The following is a 23,583-nucleotide window of genomic DNA, read 5'->3' as shown; positions in this document are numbered from 1 at the left end:
GTAACTCAGCAATACACACAAGTATACCTTAAAGTGTTTACATTCTTGCTATATTTCTAGGACTTCAGAGCAAGTAAATAATCAGAGATTAGTCAAAGCAAAGATTTTCAAAGATCCCTGTCTATTATTCATAACTGTAGAAATTTAAAATATAAAATTTAAAAGACAAAAAAAAAGTGATCAAATCGTAGTGTGCTGATGGAATACTATGCAACTGTGAAAACTGAGTTCAACAATCTTTTAGTGAAGTTGAGATACATTCACAATATGGGTCCTAAGCATGTACATTATCCAATTAGGACCAAAAGTGTATCAGATTTCCTTTTGTTTGCATTTTGATTTCACAATATTTTTATCTGGTCCTAGAGCTCGGTAATAAGGTTCTTGCCCACCATGCCCAAGACCATGAGTTCAATCTCTAGCACCACACATACAAAAAAAGAAGTTACATCAAATTTACTGGTTGCTCATTCCCAATCCAAAGCCTTGTACTTTTTATTCTCAGTTGTTTAGATTAGTAAATTCTAATGTTAAATGAAGATAATATGGATGGTGACCCATGTATAAATGCAGTACCATTTAGTTTGTAATGATAGTACATCTAGGGGAAAATATTGGACAGAAATACATTATATCTTACTGTAATGGGTTGTTTAGGGCCTTTCTTGACCATCGTAAACTACATGTGGAACAGAACACATTGCACTGTGGTTTAATTTGGGTTTAGTTTTAATAAATGCATTCAAGTCAATATATTGTAACTGCATGATGAGTATCAATCACCTCTCACAGTCTCTAACATAAAGCAGGTACTCAATCACTGTTAAACTAATGAATGACTGGCTGGATGCCGACACAAATGAGAAGATGGAAGTAGTAATGGACAGGTAGTTGAACAGATCTTCAGGACATAGTAAAATTGTTCTCTTTGAGTTTTCAGGAGACAAGAGAGGCTCTTCTGGTGACAGACTTGGAAGCCACCTCTTCTGAGCACTAAGAAGGATACTGAGCTTCTTCTTAGATGCATAAACTCCCTGGACCCCTGCCAGGTATCAATGAACCCCACAAGATACATGTTTCTTTCTATCCCTCTCTTGAAGCAGAGAAAGAGAGGGTTACTCCATCCCAGAAACAACCACATTTTTCCTGCATTCTCATCACACTTTGGCAGGAGAAGCACTGTAGATCATAGTGCCTTACTCCCCAACTGATACAAGGGTAATAGATATGTGTTCTTCATCCTCTCCAGCACCATTGTGACATATGCTCAGGCCGAATGCCTGAACATAAAATCTGGTATGAGTTTAAACTTGCTTAGTCTTGTGAATTAGAAGGAGGAAGCATAATTCACTTTTATTGTGCTGATATCTCTTGCATCAGATTTGGGGTTCTTCTGTGGATATTCACAGCACCATTAAATTCCTGGTAGTTGTTCACCCCATAGACTCACATGGCATTTCTTAGTTTCAAATGTCTACAAGTGGTTATAGATAAAAATCTCCAAACTATACTGGCTGCTTGCAAAGGTGGGTGGTTTGAGAACCATGCAGTGCTGCGTTTCTGTTCTCTGAGCTCTACAACTTCAGCCACACTACTGTGTTTCTCAGAAATTCAGTTTCTTCACCAAAAGAAGAGCTACTATCACTTATGTTGAAGGATAATTGAGAAAATAAACATTCAAGTGCTATGTGGAACACATTAGTAATGGAAGCTATCATTATCAACAATTCTCTTGTAAAGAAATCACTCGCTGGTCTCTTTTCAAACTATGTTTTCATATAAATCTTGAAACACTGTTAAAGAAATTTCTGTTTTTGATGTTGGGATTATTGTTGGCATAGTAACTCCCTATGTAGAAAAGTAACTTCACAGGAAGCCTCATAAATTATATAAGGCACCAACCATAAAGAATGTTGTAAGCTATAAAAATAAGACACCTATGCAAATATTTCTTGAAAATTCCTAAGACAGGATTTCACATTGAGAAGATAAAGAAAATGTAAGTCTCCACTGGTTTTTAAAAGGTGCTGAACGAATCAGCTAATAATAGCTGAACTGAACTAATGAACTCTTAAACACGTGCAGGGGAAACCTTCCCCTTGAGCTTTCTGCCAATCTTAACCTAATATACCATGAAATTTACCCAATCAAGACCAAGTCCTCACATTGAAAGATCCACCTTAAACCAGATCATGCCTTTGTCCTCTTCCTTCTAAGATACAATTAAGTCTCTATCAAGGTCTCTATCAATTAAGTCTCTATCAATAACCACAGTAGGCAGTTAATCCAGTGCTTTCTCAAACATTTTGGTGATTTTCCAACATCAACTATATGACAGTTATACACTCATGTCTTCAAACTAAGAATTCGGGTAAACTATTAGAACAATTTTTAGAAAACAGGTGCTATCATACCTACTCACATTCAACGCAACATAGCCCATCAACATGCAACTTTGTGGTCCAGCCTAAAACACATACAACACCAGTTACTTTTCTGAGAATGTTGGAGACCCCTCTTAGTGGCTAGATACCTTCTAATCCTGTCATAAAAAGAATTTGTCTTGTTTTTGCTCAGTGGACTATCCAAAGCCAACACCACTTTTGTCCTCAGAATGACAAGGAAATCAAAACACTAAAAAAAATTGAACCAATGTTTTAGACTAGTTCTAAAAACTCCTCTGAGCTTTTTGGCCTGTATAAGTCAGATAAACTGCCCACATTGATCTAATTCTCTCAATAATTGCTCAATTCTCCAATTTATTGCTCAAATGTAGCCAAATTTCTCCCCATGGACAGGGAAGACATAATGTGAGCCTGTGACTAAAATGTGCCAAAACTGTACTTGTTATCACAAGTAAGACAAAGGCCACAAGAGAGGGTACAGGCCCGGAAGGTCTGGAGTCCTGAGAGTGGGCAAGGTTGGGAGTATGCAGCTTAAACTCCTGTGGCATCACGTGGCCACAGAAATGATAATGTCTCCCTCTGCTTCCTATTTCAGGGTTGTACAATCCCAGCTGGATCAACTTCACTCCAAGGTCAAATCTGAGGGTAGAGGACCAGCCTCCTTTTAAAAAGCTCTGCCACTGTGAGCATCCCTCATCACTGGTGGCCACATCCTGTCACAATTTCTGCTGCCAGGACCTGTGGAAACCTTTCTGACTTACAGGGCACTTACTTCTCAAGCAAGACAGTCCCTGAGAACTCATCCCCTTGCCATATGAAGCCATTTTAGTAAGTGTGCAGCAGCAGACACAAATATGCCTTTCTCCCTTGGTGAACTAGTGAACATAAGCAATGTTCACCAGGGAGGGCAAGGGAGAAGCTGGGTAGAGAGAGGAGCCCTGGCGGATGGGGCACAAGGTGATGCAGACAGAATAGAAAACATGGTCAACATCATTTGCACTTGTATGTGGTCATTATTATCAATAAATAGTATGCCCCCAAGCACCGAAAAGCCAAAATCAGCACCTCCCCTGGGAATGTATGCAGCTAAATAAAATCATCAAATAACTGTGTGTTTCAAAAAGAAAGTTCAGCCAGGCACAGTGGCACACACCTATTATAGTCCCGGCTACTTGGGAGGCTGAGACAAGAGGATTGCTTGAGTCCAGGAATTATCAGCTGTAGTGTGCTATGCTGATCAGATGTCCACATTAAGTGCTGCATCAATATGGTGACCTCCTGTTAGCAGGGGACCACCAGATTACCTAAGGAGGAGTGAACCGGTCCAGGTTGGAATCGGAGCAGGTCAAAAAGAAAGTGCAAAAGAAATTAAATACTCACAGACCAAAACAGTGATTAATGCCTGAAGTGATCAATATCAATATGCCAACTGTCCTAATCAGGTCACCATACATTATGTACATGTGCAATGTGACCACACTATACCTTTCTATTATGTGCAACTATGTTCAATTACAAAGGAAAAATATATTTTAAAGATTATCAAAATTATCTAATAACTAATAATAAATATCTAATAACTAAGCATTTTTATGTTTTGGAGAAAGTTCCAGTTTCTAATACACAATCAGTGGGTGCCCCCTAAAGATGGGGGTGATGGTGAGGCAAAGAAAAGGGAAAGGGAAAGGAGAGCAGGAAAGGCAATGCAAAGGCGAAGGGATCAGACTGGCGTTCTCAAAATTCATTGGTCTAATGCCTCCTCTGATGATTCTTTAAGGCTGTGGCTTTGGCTTCCTTAGCCTCCAAGAGGGATGGAGAGACCGCACTTCTAAAAACATGCAGAAGAGCCCAGTGTCAGGGCAACCAGTCCAAAGGCCAGAAAGTCAAGAGAAAAGGAGAATCTGGGAAAAGGCCAAGTGGCCAGGACAGGATGTCTTTAAGGAATGCAAGCTATGACAGGGAAGCCACAGGACCTCCATCTTCTTTGTTCTCAACAATTTTCCTGAGAGTTCCAGTCTCCCTGGGAGACATGTTTTGCAATATGTCAAGTGTAAGTGAGAGCAAAGGTGTTTATGGACTTCGGGGCTGCTAGGGCCAATAAAGCAGAGCTCCTCCATCACAGACAGCCCATTAACAACCCATGTTTATTGGTTAAAATGTTCTGAATTTAGCACGCCTTTGTCAGCAAAAGCAATTGATCTTGGCCAGTTAATTTGGCTGGTTTTACAGACTGAGACCTTACCATTTCTCCAAGAGTATCCTACAATACTGTGTGGCTACCTCCTTTCATCAGCAATTTCCAAGAACCCTGAACCTATGGGGTTCGTAAAATAGATTGTTAAAAAAAAAATAACAAAACATTTCCCATTGGCACCTTTACCTCTACAACCTTGAAGCAGGGTTTTGGAGAAATACCTGTGCCAACTACCACCACATTTCCTGAATATTTGACTGAGCAATTGTGTGTTAGATGGGCAGGATAGACAGACAGAGAAATACATATAAACATGAATGGCAGGTAGATACATAGATACATAAGTACCCAGATGACAGATGACAAATAGATGATAGATAAATGACAGATAGATGATATATAAATGATAGATAGGTGATCGATGAATACATAGATGATATATGAATCACAGGTGATAGATGGGTAGGTGATAGATGGGTAGGTGATAGATAGATACATAGATAGATAGATAGATAGATAGATAGATAGATAGATAGATAGATAATAGAACCTCAAGCTTAAACCAAAGGAAACTTTAACAAACGTTCAACATGCTTTAGACTCGAGAAATAATCATTGCTATGTTTTAAAACTAGCATAGTACTTACATCAAACACATCTTATAAGAAACATGTTCTAATATGACCCAGACAAATGTATGGGACAGCTAAGGGAATGCAAATCATCACTCCCCTGATTAGTATCAGGACTCTGGATGTAATCCTCTTGGCTCTTATTTATTGAGTGTAAATGGGAATGATATAGTTTAATGGGTGATGATAAAACTCTGAAGTTCCTAAGTGAGTCATGATGATATTCACACCTAAAAATGTTGGACTCCTTGCTTCTGGAATGGGTGGGAGGAAAGAGTTGTGCAGTCCTCTCCAGATATCATCAAAGGCTAGCATGTCCTCAACTGTCTGGAATGCCATGCATACTGTCCTGACTAAACCAGGATATAAAGTCATATGCAAAGCATTTGTTTCATTAGCTAAGGCATCCATCTCAGTCAGATGAAGTGCCTTTCTGGTGGTCTGCCTCTGTCACCACATCACTAAAACACAGCTACACATATTTTCAAAAAAAAAAAAAATCAGAGAGTGTAAAGAGGGGGACTGGACGTAACATGCAAGCCACACAGCACTGGCAATATTTTACTTGAGAGAAGGGTCACCCATTAGTCGGAGAGTGGATAAGGGATAATTCCTCCCACACACTCAACTCCAGAGCAAACAGTAAGCAAAGGATAATGGGACAGTGGACTATAGTGAGTATATCAGGCAAGAGTGGGTTGGCTAGCCTGAAAGAGCTGGCTTATTATAGTATGGAAGAGAAAACATTACTTTCTCTTAATGTACTACATGGAAAGAGACCAGAGAAGAGAAGGGAGAGAATATTGCAAGCACTACTGAGCACATGGTGGTAAGAACTGAGGACATGGAGATGAACACACCAATGATGGCATGCCCTCTGCTGCAACTAGCAGAGAGAACAGGAAAATAAATCAGTAATGGGGACACACAAGGCCATGTATCTTACTGGGTGTACATACATACATACTTGGGGGGCAGGGAAAAAGGAAAAGGGAGACAGAGATGGAGACAGATAGATGGACAGAGTCGAGCAGGGAAGGAAGGCAGATATGCTAGCAAATTTTAACCATAGCACCTCAGCAATACAAATGAGGAAAGACTATCACTCCTGCTTGGGAACACGGAGTGCACAGAAAAGTGGACTAATATAGTAATGACCAACTTAGAAAGCTTAAACACTCTCCAAATGAACAAGGCAAAGCATGGGCAGGGACAGCAGATGGGCAAGGAACTGGAGACGTGAAAGAGAATGATGGGGATGGGCAGGGAGCACTGTGTTCTAAACATGCATGTATGTGTAGGTATGTTTAGATCCATATGTACATCCCTATGCAATGACATAAGCATGCTAGCATGTGCATGTTGATGAGCATAGGGATCACACATATGCACAAGCATCTCTGTTGTTGATAACTCTGGATGCCTTGCTACCCTCATCTGCTTAAACTTGTCACCTAAGTCCACAGCCAGTCACCTAACATCAACACCTGTGTTTCTTCCTCTTCTGCTAAGGAGTACTTAGCCATCTGAGTGGCAGCTGGAAATACCAGCCAACTGTTATCCTTCCAGAGACAGTTCTCAGTCAATGGTTGATGAGAACTGGCTTAAGTGCATCTCAGTCCCCAGCCCTCAGGAAGAAAAATTCTGAGGCACGAAATTTATGTAGGTTTCAAGAAATTCCTAGACAAGACTAAGATCTACCTACAATAGCAATTTGTTGAGGTTCTAGTTCATCTGTGTTCTTGGAACAAAACTCCACAGGTTGGATAATTTGTTAAGCACAGAAATTTGATTTTCACAGTTCTTAAGGATAAAACACAAAATAAGGCACCCAGTTTGGCTTGTGAGAGCTGCTGTCTGCTCTCAAGATAATGTCTCTAGCTGCATCCTCTAGACGAGAGGAATTCTGTGTGCTCACATAGCACAAGAGGGGGAAGGGCAAGAGAGGTCAAACTCCTCTCTCCTGAGCAATCACAAACCCACCCATAATAGCAGATACTCATCACCTAATGGACTCCTCAAGTATCAATTTGTCAACACTACCACATGGAAATTAATTTTAAACACATGATTTCAGGGTGTGGAGGCAGTGTTCAGGTCCTGGCCCTTGGCAGTGTACCCTCAACTGGATACCACCCTTCCTTATCTCACCTCCCATATGAACTCATAAACTACCTACATTAAGTTGTTTGCCTCAGGGTATGTTTCTAGGAAAATCCAAATTTAGGTATGTAAATATGTTTTCACATTAGTGTTTATGGCCATGCCTATATATGTTTGCATAGTTATTTGTATATGCACGTCTATATGTATATATAAAAAACAGACTGTTAAATATAGACTATGTGCACACAAGTATGTATTCACATAAATATAGCTATCTCTCAATATCCATGTGTTACACAACTGTGGATCCATTCACTCACAGATTCAAGGATGTTTGGGCAACTGTCTATATTGACCATATCAAATGTTTTTGTCATTATTCTCCAAATAGTAGAGTAAAATAATTATTTTCATTATTAGAATATAACATAATAAAATTTACATGTCATTTACATTGTTTTAGGTTACATTATGTTCTAATGATTAGCTTAAGTCTATAGAAGGATGTGCATATATTGCATGTGATTACCAGGAAATTTCACAATTTTACATAAAGGACTGAAACATCTGATTTCAGTATTCACAGGAGATCTGAAATCAATCTCTAATAGATTCTGAGAGAAAACTAATACGATATACACAAGTATAGTTGTGTTACTCTATATGCAACATTAGCACTTTCCTTTTTGTTAAAATAAAACACATAGTTCTCCCCTGTAGGGAAGCCGATAGACTAATGCTTTGAATCCCCGACTTCCACGCCCTAACACGACTACTCTATGCTAGAACCACTTCAGTCAAATGTTCCATTTTCCAGTGGTTCTGGTTGAAACATTCCAGTTCTTTTGTTAAGTGGTTTCCTCACATCTTTGCACACCTTACACATCAAAATTTCCAGCCCAGCTGCTGGACAAACCTAGCAAGCAACAGAGTGAGACCACAGGTTTGAAACATTACACTCACAAGCAAATATCCCCCACAGCCACCACAACTGGGATAGGGCCATCAGCTACCCAGACACCACTTTCTATTTCATGTTTTAAAAGTTAACTACATGAAAAGATAGCAAAAGGGAAGAATATTTTAAAGCTAGGCCATTTCAACAATGACCCACTGGAATAAATGTTTATATCTCAAACTTTTATTCATCCTAGCACAAAATACACCCTGTCCTCAAGCATGAGTTCATCCTTTCTCCCATTTATTCTAATAGTCTAAACCAGTGGTTCTCAACTTTTAATACAGTTCCTCATGTTGTGACGACCCCCAACCATAAACTCATTTCCTTGCTACTTCATAACTTCATAATTGTATTTTTGCTACTGTTATGAAGTGTAATGTAAATATCTGATAGGCAGGATATCTTGGACATGACCCCAAAGGATAGCTACCCATGGGTTTAGGACCACTGGTAAAGACTGGCAATGAGGAACATAACCAAGCCATCAATTGCACTTTAATTGATGAGGACAGCAAGGAGAACTAGAAGGAAGCTAGAACCACAGGCACACAGGAAAGTAGATTAATGTGCAGGAAGGGACAGACATTACAGGGCTGCAGAGAAGCAGCTAGCAAGAAAGCCTGGACAAACATCAACTGAAAATGAAAACAGGGCTTTCCTGGGCCTGAACTTGGCCTTCAGTGTGTTCCATTCTGCACACAATGAATTTAAAACACACGAAATCCACATACCTCAGTATATTTAAGTCTGTGACCCTGTACACACAGACTCATTTCCAGTCCAGTCCAGTTCCAGAAGTTCTGGAAACTTCTGACTGACATCACTGGCAAAACTACAGAGGTTTCTCATCCTTCTTGGCACCTGCCAAGTTTCTTCCCCACGGACGGTTGACTGTCTGACTTTGGCACACCTTTTGCAGAAAGACAATTTGTTGATGCATATATTTACAATTTCCTATTGAAATTTGCCTTGTTTTTCCTCCACCTACTCCCAAAAGATTCACACACACACACACACACACACACACACACACACACACACAGAAGAAAAACCAGAAAAATGCTACATACTCCAATAACAAAAAGTAGAAGCCACTAACATAAAAAATAAGATAATCTGTTTACCCATAGTAAAAGAGAAACCAGAAGAATACAAGCTCATGTTTGTTTTCATTAGGAGGTTTCTTTTGTGTTTGTAATACACTGCATAAATCTTCTGTTGTTTTCTATCTAGATATGTGTACATGTATCCCTCTTCTTCATCTGTTCCCTTACTCTCTTCCTTCCCCTCTTCACCCTCCATCATACGCCATCACATGAGCTTGGTCATGTTTACTCTGATGTGGCCTCTAAGTGGGCATGTGCTGCAGGAGGAAACTACTAGAAAAGACTTATGGAGAGCTGTGTCTTCCGGGGCTTCATATGCCTCTGCTTTAGTAAGTCTGGGATGGTAGCATTCCTTGTGTATTTCCTTCTAATACATAAAGATGCATCTGTGTCACCAATGACTTAGGAAATGTATGCTTTATCAGTATATCCTGTACTACTAACTGTATCACTAACAGCATGTGCTGTGGTCGCTCCTACTGTGAATAACCTGGAGCAATGACTGAACACCAGACTCCCCATCACCACCATCACTACTGGTTTTACGTCTGATTTAAAATACATTCATTTAAAAATTCCCTTTAAAATCAGAGCACAGGCCAAACTCTTTTCCTCTTTCTTATACATGCTAGAAAACATGGTCTCATTAATTTCTACCCTGCCATAAACCTGTTATTTATGAGCACTTTCCACCCATCTATTCCCTACAACCATAGGTGACCAGCCTTCACCTCACCCCACAGAGCACATTGAGATGAGCTGTTTGTTCTCGTCCACTTCCCACTTTGACTGCACTGAAGTTAAAGCTACAATGGCAAGAAGCCTCTCTGCTCCATGAAACAGAAGACCCATGGGCTTCCCCAAAGAGGGGTAGAAGGACTCCTTTATTTCAGAGGACAGTAGATCTTAATGAAAAGCCAGTTTGCTATCCAGAGGATACTGTGCAAGGTCTGCAGACAGTGATGGTTATACAGTTGAGGATCTAGTAGGGCAAGCCCAGGAGTGCTGCTGAACATTCTGGAATGAATGCATGCAAGTGGGTCCATAGCACAGAACCCCAGCCCAGAAGGTCAACATCAGCAGAACTGAAAAGCTTGCCTCACTTGGAATGGGCTTTTCCTTGGATCTGCATCATAAGACCCTAATGAGGAGAGAGTATAAAGGATGAGTCTGCTTTTAGTGAAGGCAAGAAGCAGTTAGTCCTAAGGATCATATGAGCAATGTCATTTCAGTACTTACAACACAGGAACACTTGATGCATTTGCTTCCTTCTGGATGAAATTCTTCTCCTTCTTGATACTGTATGCCTTCAAACACACAGCCTGGAAAGCAAAGAACTTCCAATTAGGACAACAAACTTCATTCAGCTTGGCATGACCCTTCCACCTTCTGGTTACCATCTCCCAGCCATACCTTTCCCTCTACCCAGTAGAGATCCCCTTTGATCACACCATCATGCATAATTAAAAGGGGGAAAATGATACAATTCAAATGATTGGCATGTTGGCACAGGTTCAGAAACCCTGAAGATGATAGAAAACAAATGACAGTGGAACTTAAGTCAGCCCATGGCCAGCAGATGCATTACAGTGAGTCATGCAGTGAGACTTTGGAGCTACAGCAGGATCATGCTGACCACAGCCAGGGGGATGAACTCCAGAGAGGTCAGAAGAGGCCAAAGCAAGGGCGAGGGAGGGAAGGTTGAGATGAGAAAGAGCAGATGCCTCTGTAGGCGGCCACTTGAGTACAGGAATTACTCAGCCTATTCCTGGCCCAGCATGCCCTTGGTTCCCACATCACCTTCCAATATTGCAGAAAAAGCTCTGTCTCTCTTCCCACAGATGAGAAAAACACAGCAGGTGACTGAGTTGTAATGTAAACTTGATTTTTATACATGTGATACTTATACAGAGGGTCATGTGCAAAGGCAACAATGGGCTAGGACAAGGCAGCATGTGCCCTATGGTTTTCTGCTCCACTCTGTGTGTCAATGGGCTGTGGCCCCTGCTAAGTTTAGTTCATAAAGGGTCTCACCTGCAGGAGATGTTTCGTGGCAGTATTTACTCTAAGTGACCTGAGACACAGGTTAGCAAGCAACTGGATCACACCAACCATAGGACTGTCAGCGAATGGCAAAACCACTTCCTTCAAGACTTTCCTCATAGTAGACAGCGTTGGAAGTAAAATTAGCTATGGTGGGTTTTGTGAAGGATAGAGAAGTTCTCAAGACAATGTTGGAAGGAATCAACAAATGCTCAAAGGAACTGGTTCCTGATGAAGCAGAATGAACATTGCTCTAGCAAATCTGGCTCCTGGATCTATCCATTTTCACACTAAGCATGACTCTGCTCAGTAGAAAGACATGAAGATAAGTGCTGAATCCAAAAAGCCAAGTAAAGACAAATTCAAGTGATGACCCAGCGATAAGATCTCTTTTTGTAGCTATACCCATAGCTAACAATCAGCTGTCTCCTCACTGTTCTGGATGATTTTGAAGGTCTTGCTAACATGGCCTTCCCTGTGGCTGTGTCTCGGCACCATTCATAATGACAGATGCTTAATAGCCTATTTCCAAAGGACATTACAATAAAGTGTCTTCAATCTTTTCCCATGTTTACACCTCTGACTCTGTCATATGGCTTGCCACAAAAATCTATATTTGACAACTTAAACAACAGAATTTGAAATAATTCTATTTCCATCACACCCACTCCTTGAGCAATACTCAGACTACAATGAAGGAGCAGACAACCAAGAATGCCCTGAAATTCATTTCAGGAGGAAACTGCCCACATGTTTGTCATTATAGAGGATGCCAGTCTGATCAATGGCAGATGCCAGCCCGTCAGAATTACCAGGGTAAATACCCCAAGGCTTTCCTTGACTGTCCCTTTCTAGACTGGGATGAGGTTTCCCTCAAAGACAAAGGATGAGACATTCCAGAGATGGCTCCTTCTAAATCATCCAATTTACATCCCAAGCAGGGTCACTGGAATTCAGGAGAGGGAGCAAAGCTGATAGCTAATCTCATACTCAAAGCTCCAAGCCCATCCAGTCAGAGGAAGTATGTGGCACTGTCATGATCATTTTTAAATATTTGTCTGCCAGGGTACCAGAACCTAAATAGAGTACCTCTCTGGGTATTGATGGGGTAGGTAGTGTGATTTGATGATGAGGAAATAGAAGGAATCTGATTCCATCCCCATCCATGGCCCTTGATCACCAAGGCCCTCATAGTCACTGGGTCTGATTTCTTGTCCTACAGACAATACCTTGTACATCCTTGGATGGTAGTGAAGACTGGAATGTTTACAGGGATGAAGCTCAACTCTCTTCTTCCTGGGAACCGAACCCAAAGCACAGTGACAAAAACAAGTGCTCAAATAGGAAAACTTTACTTTGAAATAAATGCACCCTGCCAACTGCATGCTTAGGTTTCAAAGACAACCTAAAAATATTACTATATCCCAGTGATATGGTGTTATATATATACAGGGAAAGGTGTTGAGTTCCAAGGATCCCTTTATGTTACGCCAATATTACATTGCTCACTGAGCACTCCTGAGACTGTGAGGGGGACCCTGAATTGATTCTGCATTGATAAGTCAACTGTCTACTCACTGGAACTATATAACAATTTAGAAATTATTAGAATGTTTAAATCTCTAGAGTGAAAAAAAATGTCATGTTATCAGTCTTGAACTTAGCTGCATATAGAAATTACCTACCAGCCCACCCCTGCCATTGCCTTGAAGATTCAAATAAAATTTGCTAGGATGCAGCCTAGGTATTAACATTTTGTTTTCCACATACAGTCTGAAGAATTGACAATTTGACTTAATAAATCTCCTATAAGTATCAAATGACATGCTACCACAGTTCAAATCACCTAACACACTCAGAAGGAAAAATAAAGCAGTTGGCTCATGGAATTGGTTCAATTCTCATCAGTTTTTTTCACCTGTGTAAACTGAGGAAATATCAGTTTCATAGAAACCCTGAAGTGAAACAAAATTGAATAAAGACCTCTCAGGACATGAAAAAGTACTAGACGCAAGGGAAACTGACTGTGGGTTTCCAGTGGGACTGACATGTAAAAGAAGAGAACCTGACACCATCCCAGCAGAACACCCCACACGAGGCTTCTGCAGTCTCCAAAGAGCAGCCCATCCTTTGCTCGCTACCCCACAAAGCAAAGAGCAGTAGATGTTGAGTATTGTCACTAGTGAGGAAAGGGCTCAAAGAAAACACAAAACACCTGTCTGAGACTATTGGCCACAGGCTTAAGAGATCAGGAAAAACATCTCTCACCTAAAAATCCCCAGGCTCTCATGAGAGAGCAAGAGAAGACACAGGAGCCCTCCCCACTAGCAAGAAAAGGCTTCCTCAGCTGTCGGCTTGGAAGAAGGACCCTCTCCAGAAAGACACAGGGCCCAACTTGTTAAACCACATTGAAAACTGAAACCGACAAAACTCCAAACTGAAGTCATGTGGGACACAGCTCTCAGTTTTCAGAAAACATCTGGTCACCTCATCACCATGACACACTCTGGCCGAGGTATTGCAATAGGAAACAGTAAAAAAAAAAAAAAAAAAAAAAAACCACTCTGAATGCAAGCAGAGCCATAGTCCTTCCTTCCAAAACAAGCATTACCTGTGGCCCTGAGCAGAAAGCAGGCCTCTGAGCTTGGGGATTCCACAAGCCAAGACCTACAGCACATAGTTTCACTCATGCTAGGCACACAAGAGTCTGGCAGATACTGCCACTGGAAGGAGCTTCCTCTCCAAGTTTTTTACAAGCACAAATGTAAAAAGTGGGAGGGGAGGGGGTCATGCATTGTTGACAGAGCAGTGCAGTACCAGGAAGCCTGTCAGCTTCCATTTCTCGAGCATTACCTGGACAGGTAGGACAGCAGGCTCCTGGATGATCTGAGGGATTTTTACAATGAACAACACAGCGCACCTCAGACTCTGTGACAACACCCTCCTGAAAAACAGAATGTCACAAGTCAGCCCAGAATTGCCACTTGAGTTACTTTTGGGGGAGTAGCAGGATGAATCCAAACCCCCAAAGGCAGCGACACAAATGAGGTAAGACCCAGCTCACTGAAATGGACGCTTGGATCTTGATATGCATGTCCTGTCACCTGTTATTTGCCACATTCTTGTACTTGGCTTTTGGTCCTGCATTTTTCTCCTTTAAATCTACGTAGGAGGACCTGCTTGCTTACAGTGAGCCTCTGACATCCTGGGTGGGCATTCATAATTGCTTTAAGTCCTCTGTAGTGACTGTCTCCTAACTCTGTCACTGTGCTGCCAGCCATTAACTACAAAGGAGGATCAGCATGCCTAGAGTTGTGTTCCACAAAAAAACACAACTCTGGAAAAACCCCTAATACCTTCCAGAAAGAGTCACCAGCTCTACACTCTTACAAGTGTCACTTCATCCCCAGTAGTACCTGGGACTCAGTTTCCTCCAGCAGTAAATGAACAGATTCAAGAAAATCATCTCTAAGTTCCCCTTAAGCATGTCAAAACACATAGTGTATGTTCAGACAATGGAATCAGGAGCAGCAATAGCAAACTGATCCTGGAGCTAGGATATTTAAATGAATATTGAAGCTTTTGGGTTTTGATCATATATTGCTTTTTTGAAAAGGAATCTCAAGTATCCCAGGCTAGTCTTGAACTGACAGAGAATGACCTTGAACTTCCGATTCTTCTTCTTCCACCTCTGGGAAGCTCTGGGATCACAGGTGTGCATCACCATGACAAGTTTCAGGGGAAAGACTTTTGAAGTAAAATTTTAGGGTCAGTCTTCATTCCCTCTGGATTCTCTGCCTACTTTTTTTTCTAAATGAATTCATATTCTTATTAGTTTTATTTGAATAAATCTCACAACAAAGCCATTTTCTTCAGTGTGTCTGCCCTATAGCATCCAACTTAATAATGACATTGTATACTAAATGTTTCATATCATGCCAGGCTTGGGGGCAGCACTACTAGGTGAATTTATTACATCATTTATCACACTTGGGGGAAGGGATCCAGAAACACCATCAATAGACAGTAAAACATGTGTGAAGCACTATGGTTAAGGGCTAGGGTCAATTTTCCTTCAGTAGCTGCCATCTAAATGGAGACCTCACAGTAATTCTTCGTGTGAATTTCTCATATGTGACCTCCAGATTTTTCTCTTCTAGTTAGAAATCAGAAGTGAGAAAAAACGTAAAACTTTCATCATTAGAACTCCTTTGGCACAGGATATAAGAAATACATAGAATTCTATGCAAATGGAAACAGATGAAGATCATTAGACTTGCTGTCACCTGTCCAGTACCTACTGCATGCTGGCATCTGCTAGAAGCATTTTAATGAAAGTCTCTCTGTGTCTCTGTCTCTCTCTCTGCCTCTCTCTCTGTGTGTGTGCTCACCCAACTCACTCTATCCCTTTTTTACAGAGAGTGCACTGACTCCTCTGTTACTGGCTTTGTGCCCTGGTGAGAGACTATAACTTTGCTTACTTCACAGCAACAGGACATGCCGAGCAAGTGCCAGAAAGGCCCTTGCTGGCATCCTTCTATGAGGTCTCATTCCCAAAGGGAGGGAGTGGGAGGCAGGAGCAGGAAGATAGCTGCTGCAAGTGTATCCCAGAGGATGGCTTTCCTGCTTGCTGAATGAAAGGACCTCATAGGGTTTAAGTGAAAGGAAGGCATAAAAGGTGAGATTCACCCCCTCCCAAATCTTCTGTAGCATTCTGCCCTGGAGCATTTCCTCACTTCCAGTAATGATGTGCTCCCCTCACCCATTCTCTCTGGGGTCCACTGATAGGCAGGATGATAGACAATAGAGGGCACACTTCATGAAAGGAGATACCCATGTGGAGGATATTCCATTTAATTTAAAGACTACCTTCAACCATTCAAGACAGCAACACTAAACAACCTGAGAATCTATAAGGCCTCAGGATTGATGTGCACAGTGTTATTCAGGATTCCTCAGCATTCATTAGAAGCTTGTTTAACAAATGTCGTAACCAAGACCTTCAGAATACCTCCAACAAAGTCAGGAAAGCTTATACTTTCAGGAGCAGGGTGGAGCTGAAAATATTGGCAATGATATGGTCTTTGAGGTTGTCTTAAAACTCACTGCTCTTGTGTCTCTGTGACTTGAGTCTGGTTAAGTTTACAATTTATATCTTTTTAAACCTACTGTTTACTTCACATACAGCTTACTACACAAATAAGCCAAAAGTGAAATAAATAGGTCTAATGATCAAGAATGCCTATTATACACTAAAACCTACAGTATAATAAAACCATGCATGACTCTATAGAATTTAGATTTCAGAAGCAAACTATCAGCATCTCAGATAAGATCCAAGACAAACATCCAGTATTGCACTTGCCTTTCGGTCCTCGTCTAACTACAAACACATATACTGAGAGGGGCAAATGTGGTTTGGAATAAAGTAACTTAACAACATCTTCATAAAAACATAACTGAAGTTATTTAAAATTAGATGAACATTACTTTTTGAGCAGAAGAGGCATACATTTATTAAGGAAAAGTGAAGATCTCCAAAGAGTGGGAGGGGCTTCAAGAAAAGAATATTCTATAATTACTGTACCTTTTCATTTACTGTGCATGTGTGTGCATGATATGTATGTAGAGACAGAATGCTTTGTGCAAATGTGGAGGCCAGAGAACAGCTTTGGAGTCTATTCTCTCCTTCTGCCTTACTGTGAGAGTTCTGATTGAACTCAGGCCACAACACTTGCATGAAAAGTACAAACCCAAGCCCATCTCCCTCCAAGCTACATCACCAGCCCCTGACTGTCAGTTTTGGTACAATATTTCTATACAATGAGGAAAAGAATGCAACAATTTTGGCTGTCTGTTTCCCCTTGGCTCATCAGACCAGGTTTAACATCAGAGCCACGTGGAGCAGCTGTTCCCTTGGGAATTGAACAAAGACCAACAGTGGACCCCATACTTGCTAAACCTATGGTTCTTAAACTGTTTAGGTTAAATCCCTAAGTTACATTAATTAATTACTTCATTTGAATACCGTTTACAGCACAGCTCCAGCTCAAAATCTTTTTCATCAAAGGACAGAATATCTCATCTAAAAGAACCTCTTTTCTGCTGACAAGAATTCATAGTTTGCTCAAAGATGATTTCACAGGAAGACATGAGCTTCCTCAAGGACACACACATCTTCCTAGCATGTTCCAACCTCAGTGTAAAGGTGATGTAATGGTGGACAATTCTGCTGTGTGTTTCTAGAAACAAGAACCATTCAATACCTACTGTGTACCTGTCTCGTTCTGAATAATGTCACAACAAATAATACATGGATAGAGATGCTCCCCCCTCTTCCCTTTCTGGACTTTCAGGAAGAGGTTCACTTGGGGTTACCGAAAGCGGTGGCTCAGGAGAGGTAGAGGTGGAGTTACCTGACACTGCCGCAGGATGCATGGCTCATCCGGGCTTTGCCATCTGAAGGAGCTGTTGTAGGTTCTTCCTTCATGGGTACAACCTAGAGAGGAAGAAAAGAGGCCAAGGATGAGTGGGGTTCACCGCTCTTTGGAACAGAACTATATATGTCGTGTAAGCCAAGGCAATGTTTTCTTTCCTATAACACACATATGATCTGCTTGGCACATGATCACATTAAATTTTTCACTACTGAGTGCATTAACCTCACAGACTATATTTTCAGATAGAAAACCATATATGACTCTCTTGGCAAACATATATAAAATTATCATTTTATTTATGTTTTATCAAACATGAGAATACAATATCTAAAACTACTGCAGTGAAAGGGGATTTGGTATGAGAGCATAAGAATTCAAAATTGCTGAATGTTAAGACAGCAGTATAAAATATGGTGGGAAATATAAAAGTGTGAATTAAAATATAGAAGTTGATTACAAAATTATAGTAACTATAACCTTTATTAAATCAAACTTTTCAAGGCTTATTTCCCACCTCAAAGAGCTATGCCTTCCTATTTCAGTTTTGTTTTACTCTTAGGTAATAAATTTAAACAAATCTGAAATTACTAATGCATGGGTTATTACATGCTGAGTTAATAGGAAAAACAAAGTTCATACTAACTCATTGGCAAAAACAGAAGTTAGAGGCTAGAGACCCTCAAAAGAGAGCAGATTGGCTTAAGTCCCTGGGAAGAAGCCAAAGAAGTAACAGAGGAACATAATGTATTCAGCCTGGATTCAGAGTTTACCAATAGCATCCTCTGTGCTATGGCCTATACTTTGTGTTGGATTCACCTATTGTCACTGTCTCTCTAGAAGCCCACCAGATGGAGAGATTTACCAAAATATAGAAAAGGAGAACATGTACCATGACAGGATTGTCACAAAACAAAAGGGCTGCCCCTCTGCTTCAGAGGTGAACTTCTGATAACCTACTCAACCTCAACTCCTTGTTCGATCTTGTTCAAAAGAGAAAGAACTCACCTTCATCCAGGAGTTTTTCCTAACAGCACCATGGCAAAAGGGTCTTAATTCATAGCAACAGAATAACAAAGGGCTTGTGGAATTTTCAACAGATGTTTTCATAAACTCAGATTGCTGACCTGAATTTCAGAGCATCACGAATGACTGAAAAAGCTTAGTGATTCCTTGCTCTCCAGTGCCTCTACATCAAATGGCTAACGTGCACGGCTGACTGGAAACATATCTGGGCATTGCTTTCACTATACATTTTTTAATTTCCTCTGCGTGGAGTGTTACTGAGATAAAGTGTTCAACCACAAGAACTTTTAGCACACTGCAAATACACATGCCAAACCAAGGATGAATACAGAACATTTTCAACAATGAAAAGCAATATAGAATCATTTGGGCTAGCATAAATCTCACTGCGCAAATGCATGAGCAACATGCCATGTGCCTGTCTGATCTACTAGCACAGGCTTGTTTGGATAATAAATAACATGTTCCAAGTGATGGAAGCAGGGAAATCAGAGAACCAAATCTCATTCATACTGAATCCGAGCAAATACAAAATGCCTGCCAAGGGGGCCAGTACAGTGGAGTTTCTGGGTGTGCTATATATTTTCATCATATGGATTTAAAAACATAAAGATAGAGTGTTTTGTTTTTTGGGTCTTTTGTTTTGTTTTGTTTTGTTTTTTTTGTTACTAATAGAGCCAGTAGTGATCTTGCCTTTCCACATGAAAGAAGGAAACCTAGGAGAAAGGTCTCACAGGCTTAGAAAGAATCCTCCACCCCCATCCAGTAACACCAGGCCATGTGCAGAGAGCTCCAGGAGGTGCATGAGGCTGTCCAGAGTATTCTGCTTTGAGTGGGATAGAGGCATCAGAACAAGCTGTCCACTGTGCAGGGAACATAACAGTGCCTTTGGCTTCAGACAACTCTGTGGGGAGCCTGGTTTCTCCACTGTTTTTGAACACGCAAAGAAAAACTGGGCAATAACATTAGAAAATTAGACCAAGGTCAGATTGTGAGGGTCATTGTTTAACTTCCCTGTTACTATGTTAGTCTACAGTGCCTGAGTCCACACTGGATATCGCTGTTCGATGGATGAAGCTAGATGACTTGAGTAGGCTCAAAACATCTGGAAAACTCTCTGTATCAAATAAAGCCCATACCTTCTTCTTCACGTGCTCTGACTAGCCTCAGCTGGCTCCAAAGACTTTGACACACTGGCATTAGATACACCATTTCATAGGCAAGAGATATGGGAACATGATTACTAAAGACAAGATCTTCTTATTGCTCTTTGGGGTCCAATTCTAAGACAAGCATGTTTTCTTAGAGCAAAATACCAATGAGCTATATGAAAACTCCAAGAAAACCTTAATATTACTCAGAAATAAATGATCTCATCTTGAGAAAATTTCTATAACAAATTCTATTGCTATATAATTTGTGCTAATGAAAGAATAGTCAGGCATTCTCTTGCCTTCCACACAATATAATGCCTCATGGGCCAAACTGCATTGTCTCTTATTGGACAGAATAGAAAAGCAGAGAAAAATTCCTGTCACGTTTCCATGAAGGGCTTCTCTACTACCTCTAGTGAAAGAACACTGTTTTGTTTTGTCTCCAATTCAGACCAATACTTTTATAAAATATTAAAGATGCCTTACTAGAAAAATTACATTTTAAAGATTACACAATATATGAGCTTGTTTTTTTAATTATTACATGCAAAGGCATAGAATCCCTGCTGAGTTATAGTCAATGCTTCCAATTGTTGACTGTACTTACAGTGTTTGTCTATGAACCACTGGGGGCCTGAAGGGCATGTTCTGAGTATTAGTGGAAAATATGTCATGAATGTAGGGAACAAACAGAAGAAACAATAAAAAATTGCTAAAGTTCTGATATTTAGAACTAAAAGCAAACTTACAGATAACATAGCTTGTCTCCTTTATCTTTCAAATGAGAAAATTTACACAGAAAGTCCAAAGTGGCACTCCAAATATGTAGGAACTAAGTGTGAAGCAAACTAGAATCCAGGTTCCAGGTGAAATCCATGTTTTCCACAGTCAGGTCTAAACTTGTAATATTCTGCATTGAGGAATTAATTGCCCAGGAAAAATGGAAAATAACTGCCCTTCTCATAAAATTAAGTGTAATTGAAACAGTCACGAAACAAAAGAGAGAAGCCAAGAGAAGAATGCAGGGAAACACTCAGAAACCAATAAAGTAGCTTTTCTTTCTTAACATCTGTTTGTATGAATTTTCTAGAAGGAAATTCGTAAATGTCCATTAGTTTTCTGCAGACAATGAACAGTTTTAGCTGTACCTCAAATTTTTGAATAAAAATATCAGGACTGCAGAGGGACAAAGTGATTATTTTCTGATAAAAATCACAACACTCTTCACCACCTCTACCCAAGAGGATTCTGGCACCTCTAGGAGACACTGCTAATTGTCACAATGGGGAATGAGAGAAGCTGCGGGTGTCTTATGGGCAGAGACATCAGAGACAGCGTGACACCCACAGAGCACAACACAGAATTAACCAAGGCAAAGGTAAATATACCAAGATTGAGAAACCTCAGTTTAAACTATCATGCAGACATCCAATGTTTTTTATGTCTAAACTAATATAAAATGAACCTAACACATCAGTTCTCAACCTGTGGGCCGCACCACCCAAGGACCATTGCAAAAGACATATAGTTACACTATGATTCATAATACTAACAAAATTGTAGCTATGAAGTAGCAATAAAGATAATTTTATGGCTGAGGGTCACCACAGCATGAGGAGCTGTATTAACAGGTCACCGTGTTAGGAAGGTTAGAACCACTGGCCTAACTGTTCACGTTCCTTTTGAGTGTGATTTAGCTCTTGTAATATTGAGTGTTTTCAGAGTGAGGAAAAACTTCACAGTATTTCTTCCCACAGACTCCTGTAATGAAGCTCTGCCTCGTCATCCAGTCAACTCAGAGCACACATGGCAAAGGAAACAGGAAGAGCATAAATTAATTAAATCAACAGTTAAGCAATAAAACTAACTCATTTTTCCTATTAATCGCAAACTTTTTCAGTGGCCACACTGTTCCAAGGGCTCAAGAATACCACATTTTTCATCATTGTTACTAAAACAACTGTTAAAAATCACCAAGACTATAAAAACGGCCCTGGACCTGGAAGGAGCCCTAGGAGCTATGACTGCTTTCTCCATCTTTGTCTGAAATCCTCTCAGGTCTTCCCATCGCTGTCTCTGCATCCCCTGGCACCTTAAGCACTTCCCTGTTTGAGTCACTTGCTCTCATTCCCAGAACTCCACAGAGGTGAATCTGACTGAGCATCCTGGTTGTCATCACACCTTTTAAAACCATCTTCAACAGCTGTCAGTGTTCAAACTTACAAGTTGAAACGTTGATACTTGATGGCCCCTACTCAACCTGGCTGAAGTACAAAGGTGAATCTACTCCCCAATTCCTCCAAATGTGGCCAGAGGAGCTTATTCTGTGATGGTCACATGCCCTTGTCTTCCTGGGAAACCCACATCTCATCCACTTACTTGTCTGCATGAATGGGCACACAGATGGTTCCAGGGTCAAGCTCAATACATCTATGTAAGGAGTAAGGTTTTTCCTCCCGCCACCTGGTCTTGTCCTGTCACCGCGCCAGCCCCAATTAACACACTGAGACTCTATATTTGATACAATGCTGTTGGCCAGTTACTAGTTTCTTATCAGCTAGTTCTGTCTTAATTATTAACCCATTTCTATGTATTTCCACGTGGTCTTATCTTACCAGGGAATACAGCAGGCATCTCGTCTCCCCAGTCTCTCTATGTTGACCCCTCCTTACTACTTCCTCTTTCCTCCTTGTATCCTAGTCCCTCCTATCTTGCTTTCCTATTGGCCAACAGTGCTTTATTCATTAACCAGTATGAGAAACATATTTACAGAATGACATCTCCCAAAACATCTATGGAGCCAGTCTTGACACTCAACTGCATAAAGCGGGCTTCTGTGCTCCCTCTACATGCATAACATATAATCCCAGGTCCTCTGCAACATTTTATATGTAGCAAATACTTAATACAGATTCAACTTAAGTATATGAAACAGCAAGCACCTATGAACAGCTATTCCTACAATCCACAAAAATAAACTATAGCAAAGGTGACTATCTCCTGGGGCTCTTAGGCATATGGACCCAATTAAATTTAGCTCCAGAAAAGCAGTTTTCCTGGATTAATTCAAATGACTTAATTTTTAATAATGTGCTCTTTCTTCCCAAAATCTACTCTGGGCCCATAAACTATTGGTTAATCTTATGTTGCTTTATTGTCATTGATTTCTTTGATTTTGTTAAGTGTTTTGTCATATTTATTTAAACTAACCCAGATTTGGGGTCTCTGAACTCACTTCTTACTAGATGGCAAAAAGAAAGGGTGTAGACAGACCTGCCGTTCTTTGCTGTTCCTGGTCTCCACAGGGCACCCCCACCCTTGGCCTTGGTCAATAAGCCCCAAATGACCCCAGTCCAATACAATGTTTTTTAATGAGCCACTTTTCAGAACTTCTCCAGCGACATATGGAAGTATAGTCAGAGGGATAAACATAAAGTCTTACTGGCCATTCAAGGGCTTAAATCATGTCCTTAAGAGTTCCTTTAACCCAGGTTTTATTACTTTTCAAGGCCGTACCTG

The 23,583-nt window shown here is 40.6% G+C and overlaps 1 protein-coding gene across 2 annotated transcripts in view; it reads right to left on the bottom strand.

Moving 5' to 3' along the window:
- Bmper (BMP binding endothelial regulator) overlaps nt 1–23,583 on the bottom strand; it is a 267,199-nt gene that overhangs the window by 190,005 nt on the left and 53,611 nt on the right. For both annotated transcript variants that reach the window (XR_007835287.1, XM_051196995.1), the window contains exons 4-6: nt 17,864–17,946; nt 14,301–14,391; nt 10,644–10,726 (exon numbers count right to left, since the gene is read on the bottom strand). Coding sequence is in view for 1 of the 2 variants with exons in the window: in XM_051196995.1 (XP_051052952.1) it covers nt 10,644–10,726; nt 14,301–14,391; nt 17,864–17,946 (257 nt within the window). In the remaining variant the exon portion in view is untranslated. The remainder of the gene's footprint in view (nt 1–10,643; nt 10,727–14,300; nt 14,392–17,863; nt 17,947–23,583) is intronic.

This window comes from Phodopus roborovskii, unplaced genomic scaffold, assembly GCF_943737965.1.
Source record: "Phodopus roborovskii unplaced genomic scaffold, PHOROB, whole genome shotgun sequence".
NCBI lineage: Eukaryota > Metazoa > Chordata > Mammalia > Rodentia > Cricetidae > Phodopus > Phodopus roborovskii.
This window is presented reverse-complemented; position numbering and strand designations above follow the sequence as displayed.